Genomic DNA, 9,815 nt, shown 5'->3' with positions numbered 1-9,815 from the left:
TACAGCAGGAGGGGACACAAGGATGTGTTGGCCCTCAGACATCACTGCCTGAAAAGTTATGGAAGTGCAACAGATACAACCAGCCAGCTTCCAACCCTGCAGTTCTGAGAAAAGATACTAACAAGTCACAGCACATCATGGAGATTAAAGGAAGTGGCAAGTGACCTGAAGTACATGTGCAATGGCCAATAGCATAAAGAGAGACTCCAGGATGAGGTCTTGGCAAGGAAGAAGCAGAATCACAGAAAGGACAAGTAGCATTGGCAACTTATTCTTCATTAACCCACTGAGAAACAGAAATAGGATCATTTTTGGATGTATTTCTTTTGGAAATGAGCCAAAACTGGCAACTAGAATCAAAGTCTTCAAAAAGTCTATACAAAGATGTATCATACAAAATGTACAGGAAAGTTCTCAAAAAAAAAAACAGACAGACAATACAACAAAAGGAGAGCAGAGACAGTGTGAAACCACAACTAACACATCCTGCCCCTGCTCTGGAGGGCAGGAGCGGCAGTGAGACAACACACTCCAAACACAAAATACATTACACTATATACAAGACCGTATAAAGATCAGCATCCCCTTTGGTCTAGCCAGGAGCTCTCCAGCATGAAGTTGGGACAGTTCTGACAATTCACTCACAGAAGCATTACACGCTGAGAGGGGGAAAAAGTCCAAGGGAATGAAATGGTCAACTCTAAACCATAACCAGAACACAGCCAGGCCAGCAAGGCCACAGGGTTTAACAGTCAGTTCTGGCTAACAAGTGCTTTGCAGGCTCGCAGGCCAGAGCACATTACTCCATCTCTGTGAAGCGGGCAAACATGGCTTTCCGCACCGCATCTTTGTAGGAATCTGCAGTGGATACACCATAGGAGCTACCCTTGGCCCCCAAGCCAGCTCCTCTCATCCGTACTTGAGCCTGCAAGGGAAGAGAGACATGGTTCAGCTCTAGAGCAAGAAGCAACAAATCTACCCTCCCCAGCCCTCTGCAACAGGCAGGAAACCACCCTACTTGGAAAATACAGAAAACACTCATGAATCAAACCAGCCTCACCTAGTGGGTCTCACACCACTGAGAGTATTTTCAGCAGGACCTCAACCTTGCATACAGAGGCAAGAGTCCCAGGCTTGATGACCCTGCACCACTCTTACCCCTCCCCAAAATTAGCTGAAATGAAACTGCACAAGAATATAGTTCCTAACAGGATAACTCACAGCATGGGCAAATTCAGGAAAGCCAACAGCTGGGATACTTGTGCTATCTGGACAGACGGCAGCCCATCTTGAGCAGTGCTAGGGGTATGCAGCTCTAATCCTTGGCTGCTGCTACATCACCTGAGGAGCTGAATTCCTCAAGGAGGAGAGCACAACCCTCACTGTCCAAGTTCCAGCTCTGTCTGAAAATGCTACAGCCTTTTTGAGGCTTTGCTAGGCAGCTTTGCTAGGAACAGCAGTTTCTCCAAGCCACATAAGCAAGAGAGATCTTCTCAGCAGTGAGTACCTCTTAATAAAAGAGGTATCAAACCAAAGGAAGCACCATACTTCTACTTACCTCAATGGGTGCAGTGATGCCCTGACATTTCCTCCCCAAACCTGAGCCTTCCCTCCAGCCCATCGCCTGGAGCATCTTGTTGCCGATATTACTATTGTCAAGGCCGTCTTTAGTGGGCTGCTCATAATTACTACAGGGAAAAGAGAAAAGGTCACTTATTAGAGTGCTCATGATGAATTCAAGCAAGCACCAGAGGAACTTTCAGATACATACACTGTGCCAGCATCATAGACCTTCTTGCGCTTTGGCTCAGGGGGCTCTGGAATGCCATACTTCTCCCGCCTCTCAGCGGCTCTGTCTCTGTATTTCATCTGCAACAATGTAACCAGATTCAGCCTTGTTTTAAAAGACATTTGCTTATCTTGAGCCATGGAAGTAAACTAAATGACTGCTATCATAGAAAGCTCTCTATGGCAGCCTGAGGCAATGATTATTGATTCCAACACCAACAGGAAGAATCTTTGAATTGCAGTCCTCTGGGGCACAAAAGAAACTGCATAGGGGCATGAAGAGCCTGGCTGCAAGGTGAGGTAGAACCTGCTGGATTTTAGCAGTTTAACTGCCCTCCAATGTCACTCAGAAGTCACTGGCCCCTGTGTGGGAACCCTCCATCTCAAATTTGGAGGTGGAACGACTCTTCCCTGATAAGCAGCAGCTGTACTATCAGGGGCACTTCTCTCTGTGCAACAGGAAAGCCCTGAACCTTGACCCAGGACGGGGTTAGCTTACTAGGATTATCTCATAAGCGACAAGTCAGCAGAAGGAGAGCTGAACCCCTCACCTGTATAGGTCCTATTAGTCACTCATCTAGTCACTTAAACACTGACCTCTCGCTCACGTAGCTCCAAAGCTTCAAGTTCCTGCTCCGAAAGCTTCGATCTCCTATAAATATCCATGTTTTGCTGCAACAAGAGATTTGCAGTAACATAAACCTTATGTTAATAAGTAAGTTTTAAATAATCAGCTGATTTATAGAACACCTGACCAACAGCAACCCACCTACAAATATTTTTGCTTTAATAGGAAGGGCATTCCAGCAGCAACATAAATTGCCACTTTGGCCTACACACTGAATTATGGCAATCAAGTATCTTTCTGGCAGCATATTGTAATTACCTTGTGCAAGTCAGACAGCTGCTGGTGCCGAATCAGAGCATCTTTGTTTGGGAACTGCCTTCTACACAGCAGACAAGCCATCTTCTTCCAGTCAGTCAGCTTCTCTTCTTCATTCTCCATTCTTTCCAACAAGTCCTCATCATTATCACTATCACCACTGTAGGCAGCCACTAGGCCACGCTGGAAGGAAGGACAGCATTAGGGGAAGCATAATAGTATTACCATATTAAGAGAAGAGCCCAGAAGTAGGAGAACAAGGAGACTGAGGACATTTGTTGCACATACAGGAGAGACATCACTCTTGCATTACTTAAAAATGTAACTCGAGGAAACCACATGCTATGCTGGCTGCTAGAAGTCTTAGTTCCCACTAGCCAAACAAATCTGAATACAGACTTTCTGGAAACCTCAAAACCTCAACCAAGCCCTGTCACCTAAGACTAGAAGAAATCATAACTTTTCTCAGTGCATCTCAGTCACACAGCCTGTTGCACCAGATCATAACCACCACAGTCTTCTATAGATGACACCCTAGAAAACAAGTCTCTACCAATCCTCCTCTTAAATGCTTTACCATGTTCTAATAATCTTTGGGAATACAGAAGCCCCAGCTCTTTCTGCACAAAGCAATCTGGCAGATATCTCAGGCTCACCTTGAGTGGATTCTCATCTTCCCCGTTTTTGATCACTTCTGGCAAGATTTGCTGTCTCTCAGACAGAGCTCCCTAGATATAAGACAAAAACACCATGAGCACTGAGCTTTCTGCTGTCTGCCACACTATGCACTCCATTCCCAACACCTTCACCTTTTTCTCAAAGAGGGCGAAGCCTGCATCTGCAGCCGCTGATTCTTTCCGCTCTTCCTCTCTGGTGCTTAGTGGCTGGAAGCTATTCTTGAAGTTCTCTTTCTGCTTGTTCAAACTCTTTGCCCAACGCTCCATGTCTTTAGCGATCTGAAAGGCACACAGAGTGATTCACTCAGACAGCTCCTTTATAGATGCTTGTCTCCAATGATATCAGTTCAGTCATTCTACTTGCATGCAGTTCCTAGAACAAGGCAACCTGCTACCACTTTGTACCATTTTGTTTTATCACAGGACACTGGATGTAGTGCAGCCATTCCCCTGTATGCAGCATTCAAAAATACTGCAGTTTGCTTCTGTCACTGGATAAATCTTTCTTATCCACTCCTTTAAGTGATGATTTAGTTATACTCCCACTGGTCTTGGCATGATTTCGTATGTGTTCCTCTTATGAAGAATTGGCTTCTGCACTGAAGCCTTGCCAACTTCACCTTTCCTCAGTCCTGTACACAACGTCTGCAGCAAAGTGCAGCTATGTATCTCACCAGATAACCTAGGTTTAACCTTGTCACCCAAAAGGATAACTATAACCTCACCGCATGCAAGAACTAGGCCCAGTTATGATTCCATTTCATCTTTTACCTGCTGAGCTGTTTTACTCTTAGGCTTCTCTTTCTTCTCCTTCACTTCTTTGGTAGTAGTTGTGGTAGCTGTCTGCTGGTATGTTATACCTTCTGCAGCAGGCATGTAGGTCTCCTTTTCGCCATCCCAGTAGAGATATTGCTGGGTTAAGGCATTGTAGTAATACTGACAAGGAGATGGAAAAGAGTCAGATAACTAAAATGCCTCTCACAAACTAAGCATCCAGGGGAGAACCCAAGAAAGTTGTTTGCTTCAGACTACTGCATCAAATGGTAGGAGTATTCCAGAGCATCCCAAACCGCCACAAATGGGTCAAAAGGCATGAAATGGCTTAAGGCTCTGTCCCTAAACACATGCATTCTCCCCAACAGCATTATGGAGAACCCTCCAGCTCTGCCACAGCTATCTTGGAGCCCAGACCTGGACGCACTTCACTAAGCACTGTGCAGTGAAATGTCTCAATGACAGAGTCTACAATGAGCATTATTCCTATATGGGCCAAACTGGGAGGAAGCAGGGAAGAGAAAAATTAAGTGGTATACCAGAGGGAAAACACAGCCCCTTAGGTACACTGCTTAGAGTATGTGCTACATTCCATATTTTGTGCCCCTCAAAGTTAAGTTTCATTCATATGATGAGAGATATGAAATTAACAGACCTGAAGAGTTATGATGTTTGGGGAGAGCTTGTGTTTACCTGGGAGTTAGGATCATAATAGAGCCCTGTTATGGGATCATAATAATATCCTGAAGATTCATCATATTGGTAGGTGGAGGTATCAGGGACAGCTGTAAAGACCAAAAGGTGGGACATGATCATTCCAGTCAAATTCAGACAAGTATCTTTCAAAGTTTCAGATAAAACTCTGAGATAAGCTATGACGACAGAAAATGCCTGTAAGGGACCCCTGTCATTAGTGCAGATGCACTCTCCAGGAACAACTTCACTGCTGACATATAGCGACAGAACACTAAACCAAAGCAACATCTCTCTATTGCTATCCAGTGACAGACATCTGCTACCAAGAGCAACTCCTCATAGCTTACCATACTTGGTGCCAGGGACTACACCAGTTGGGGTAGTCGCTTGTGCCTGAGTGCTAGTAGTAGCTGGTGCCGTTTGTGTCTGAAAAGAACAGAAACCTTGATCAGAAAAATTTGTCACTGAGGTCCAAGAAACAGAGACAGTGAGCTAAGGCATCAGCAGCACACACTACGCATATAACAGCCAGCCCTTCTTGACCACTGCACTTAATATTCACCTCTAAAAGAGCAAAACCAGCAGAGGAAAGAAACAGCAGACAACTCTGTCACAAGTTCTGGGACTACCTTCACCCATGGATACTTAGAAGCTTTGCTGTGCTATGCGCATTAAGAGGGGATGCCACAGATAAGTTAGATATCCCATATAAGGATAACCCTGACTGCACAGAAAGCAAGGAGTAATTAGCTCTACAATTACCGGAGAATCAGGCGAGTTCGTCTGTTGATTATACAACTGAGGACTCTGGGACACAACTGCTGCTGTGGTGGTAGTGACTGGAGCTCCTGCCAACACGAAGAGCAGTAACAGGTAAGCCAATTAATTTGCAAGACAGTACCTCATCCTAGACAGAGAACTACTTTGCTTACAGCTTCAGCTCCTTATTCCAGCTCTAGCAGCCAAGCCAGGCAATAAACGTTCAAAAGGAGAAAGATATACACAGTGGGTATTTTCTATCCAGACAAGGAATAGTTTCCTTTCCAGGAGGAGACATACAAGTCGATGATTCCTGGCCTCTGACAGTTGCCCAACACTGAAGATCTGACTAGAGCTGCTTAGGTAGGTCTCATGAACTCAAGGCATTTGTCAACTTTTTGAAACAAGTGCTGCTCCCTAACTTCACAAACTAGAGGTCCCACAAACAAATCTGTCAAAGTTTTCTAGTAACATGTATATATTCAGACATCTGACAGCAAACTCAGCCAAGTCTCACTTTATATAGCAGAGTAACATAAAGACTAAGATAAAATACCACTACAGCAAAAATACCATCGCAAACAATTGCATCTCACACATTTTGAAAGTACTACCTGATATGGTAGCTGCATCTGTATCCAACACTCCTCCTTGATTTTGGTAGTACTGCTGATAATCCTGGGAGTACTGTGAAGGAAAGTAAATGACAACACAAGATAAGCAGATGCTAAAAACATAATTACCTACTGCTTAGAACACAACCAAAACTACTAACCTGAGCATACTGTGAGTAGCCATCCTGTCCTGACTGAAGATAACTGTAGTCAATGGTGCCACCTTCTCCAGTCTGTGGCTGAAATTCCAGCAGATAAGTTTTGTCAGAGACAATAAGTTACTGCATTTAAGAATTTCAACACTGGTTAGATCCTAGCCTAACTGCAAGAACAGATTTGTCAGAGCTGCTTAAGCAGATGGCCAGCAGTCCAATTATACGCTCTCCATTTCCAATTTAAAGAAAACAGGACTGTGCGCAACAGCCCACAAATCATACCTGAGTAGATGACCACTGAGCTGCAGCAATAGCTGTACTGGCCACAGAGAAGGCGCTGACCCTGTTACCATCTGGGAGAAGCAAGTCTCTGAAATCAAGAAGAGCAGGCCCTGATTAAATGTTGCTTTTTCATATGCAAGGAGATATAGTCTGTCCTTACGTTTGGATTTCATGGCAATTCTAAAACATTTTCAGTGTAGTGATTGAGCCAAAGCACTGCTTTGCTGGCTGAAGGAACTTTTACATGCATTGCTATACAGTTGATAACAAGTCACTAGGTCTACAAGGAAACAATGGTGCCGTGTACAACAATCAGTTACAATGGCAGCTTCAGAGGACTCGAGATACAGATGAGAACGAACACTGCTTTCACTCTCATCACACATGATGAAGAAAAGGATGATGCAACACAAGACACACAAGAGAAGCAAAGCTTTGCAGAGCCTGTAATCTTAATAAAAGCCAGGATGACAACTGCAAATCTTTAATATAAACAGGGAAAGCCAACAGCTCTGCAACTCACTTTCTGGCACTCTTCGCAAAGTCAACACCAATAGTTTTGCCATCAATTTTTAATGGTGGCTGAAGACTCTGTAAAATCTGCAGCAGTTGAGAAGCATCCTATAACAAGAAGTACTCATTATTATGAAAGGCAGGTTATTGAGGAAGTGAAGATTCAGGAGTTAAAGTACCAACTTTTCACATACATGCTGTCTGAAGGGAGCTAAAGCTACAAGCACACCTCCATCTCCTCTCATGGTATAAACTGTCTTAGAAGAACACAATGGGACTAGTCACAGCCTATCTGCAAATATACTAAGAATCATAGGATGGTTGAGGTTAGAAGGGACCTCTGGTCTAAGTCCAATCCCCCTCCTCAAGCAGGATCACCTACAGCATGTTGCACAGGATCGCGTCCAGACGGCTTCTGAATGTCTCCAGAGAAAGAGACTCCACAACCTCTCTGGGCAACCTGTTCCAGTGCTCTGTCATCCTCACAGTAAAGAAGTTTTTCCTCATCTTCAGATGGAACTTCCTGTGTTTCAGTTTGTGCCCGTTGCCTCGCATCCTGTCTCTGGGCACCACTGAAAAGAATCTGGCCCCATCCTCTTGACACCCTCCCTTAAGATATCTGTATACATTGATAAGATCCCCTCTCAGTTCTCTCTTCTCCAGGCTAAACAGGCCCAGCTCTCTCAGCCTCTCCTCACAGGTAAGATGCTCCAGTCCTCTAATCATCTTCATAGCCCTCCGCTGGACTCACTCCAGTAGTGCCATCTCTCTCTTGTACTGGGGAGTCCAGAACTGGACACAGTACTCCAGATGTGGCCTCAGCAGGGCTGAGGAGAGGGGGAGGATCACCTCCCTTGAAGGTCCCTGACACAGCTGGGTCACAGCTTTAAACATCTTCTAAAATCTTGGCTTCATGAAGCAGGTATTAGTCTGCCCAAAATTACTCCAAAACGAAGGCTAGCAGAGACTGAGATTAATCACCTGCTTTCATCCAACATCAAACTGTAGAGTAATTTAGGTCAATGGAACCTCCAGAAATCATCCAGTCCAACTCTGCTTAAAGCAGGTTTAAACAGTTCAGGTTGCTCAGGACCACATCTAGTTGAGTTTGAGGATCTCCAACAATGGAGATTCAATCACCTCTCTGGGAGGTGTAGTGTCTGACCACGCTCATAGTGAAAACATTCTCCATGTATCTCACTGGAATTTCACATCTTTCAATTTATGCCTGTTGCCTACTGTTCTATCCTTGTATAACCCTTGAGAAGAGTCTGCCTCCCCTACACCTTCTCACTGGGTGCTGCCAAAGACGAAGAAGCCCAGTTCTCTCAACCTCTCCTCACACATTATATGCTCCAGCCTATGTATCATCTTTGTGATCCAAATATGAAACCAGCCTTCAATCCAAGCACTATTCACTACTCTGCTGTCAAAATACTTTTCCAATGTGTTCACAACACCCCCCACCCCGCAACCTTCAGCCACACAGAGCACTTTTCTTTCCAAACTGGCTGGCATTATGAAAGGCACACTGAGTGCATGTCCACATAATGATCTGGCAATGCTCAGTGAACAGGGGCAGTCCTTAGAGACAGGACAAGGGCTCTAAAAGCTTCAGCTACAGAAGAACATTAACAAACTATTTCTCTCAAATACATCAATAAGGCCCTCACCATGGCAGAAGACAGCTGCACAAACGCAAAGCCTCTGTTTTGCTGAGTCTGCTTGTCTTTGATAAGACGAATATTATTGACTGCCAGAGAGGCATATGGAGACAACGCAGTCATGATAGATTCCACTACTGTGTGAGGAGCAATGTTTCGGAGAATGATGGCTGAAGAGAAAAGGAAGCATTATATTAGCTGTGCAAATAAAAGCTTTTCAGGGTACTTTAAGTTCTTCATAAAACCCAGGGATTTTAAACGTCAGTATATTTCATTCTCAAAAGTACGGTGCTTGGGGGGTTGGCAGGAAGGTGAACTTGCCTCACTAGAAAGGTGAGAAGGTTGTCAATAGATTTCTGAAAAATTCCCTTCCTGAGCAGAAGCACTAACCAACATTTCACACATACCAGTCTACAAACCAAAACCAACCAAACCATGCTAAGCCATCTGCACTGAAAGACCTCAAGGTGGGTGCCAAAATCCAGTCTGAGGTACAAGATTTAACACGTGTTTACATTACATCTTATAAAAGAAGTCCAACATAACTTACTATCACAGTAATAGTCCACAGACTGAACGGCTTCTGCTGCTCCAGGTGGTACCTCCTGTTCTGAATCTTCATAGGAAGAGGAAAATATTTTAGTCACGATAAGCCTCAACCTCTCCAAACCAGCATTTCACGAGCCAGCGTAGGACCTACACTGAACTTTGTTTCCTATGAAGGACAAAGTCTCCCCCAAACAATCAAACACATCAAGAGATGAATGCAACTTACCAAATTTGTCCGCTCCACAACGGAAGCATTTTAGCCTCCTTCTGAAGTTGTAAAGGCAGCACTAGGAGGAAAAAGAGCAAGTCTAGTAAGAACTTAAAGTAATTTGTAACAATTCTGGCATGCACTGTACGATACTGAAAACAAAACATTTATGCGAAGTACCGCAATGAAGCTCAGCATACCAGAATAAACAAGAACAGCAAAACACACACATCTGCATCATAGCTGCTTTTCA

General features: G+C 44.3%; 1 protein-coding gene across 2 annotated transcripts in view; it reads right to left on the bottom strand.

Moving 5' to 3' along the window:
- Positions 1–300: 300 nt before the first annotated feature.
- The window catches only part of RBM5 (RNA binding motif protein 5), a 16,880-nt gene continuing 7,365 nt past the window's right edge, over positions 301–9,815 (bottom strand). Inside the window, exons 7-24 of one of the 2 annotated variants that reach the window (XM_026084911.1) lie at positions 9,581–9,641; positions 9,356–9,421; positions 8,815–8,975; positions 7,152–7,249; positions 6,629–6,716; positions 6,353–6,430; positions 6,192–6,264; positions 5,581–5,666; positions 5,166–5,244; positions 4,816–4,907; positions 4,120–4,284; positions 3,481–3,627; positions 3,328–3,399; positions 2,675–2,854; positions 2,386–2,460; positions 1,772–1,869; positions 1,559–1,688; positions 301–925 (exon numbers count right to left, since the gene is read on the bottom strand). In XM_026084911.1, the coding sequence (XP_025940696.1) occupies positions 800–925; positions 1,559–1,688; positions 1,772–1,869; positions 2,386–2,460; positions 2,675–2,854; positions 3,328–3,399; positions 3,481–3,627; positions 4,120–4,284; positions 4,816–4,907; positions 5,166–5,244; positions 5,581–5,666; positions 6,192–6,264; positions 6,353–6,430; positions 6,629–6,716; positions 7,152–7,249; positions 8,815–8,975; positions 9,356–9,421; positions 9,581–9,641 (1,875 nt within the window). In that variant the 3' untranslated portion in view covers positions 301–799. The remainder of the gene's footprint in view (positions 926–1,558; positions 1,689–1,771; positions 1,870–2,385; positions 2,461–2,674; positions 2,855–3,327; positions 3,400–3,480; positions 3,628–4,119; positions 4,285–4,815; positions 4,908–5,165; positions 5,245–5,580; positions 5,667–6,191; positions 6,265–6,352; positions 6,431–6,628; positions 6,717–7,151; positions 7,250–8,814; positions 8,976–9,355; positions 9,422–9,580; positions 9,642–9,815) is intronic. The other variant, XM_026084913.1, reaches the window with a different exon arrangement.

This window comes from Apteryx rowi, unplaced genomic scaffold (assembly GCF_003343035.1).
Source record: "Apteryx rowi isolate R43461 unplaced genomic scaffold, aptRow1 scaffold_655, whole genome shotgun sequence".
In the NCBI taxonomy this organism is placed as follows: domain Eukaryota; kingdom Metazoa; phylum Chordata; class Aves; order Apterygiformes; family Apterygidae; genus Apteryx; species Apteryx rowi.
Note: the sequence above shows the minus strand (reverse complement) of the source record. Positions and strands in the feature narration are given on the sequence as shown.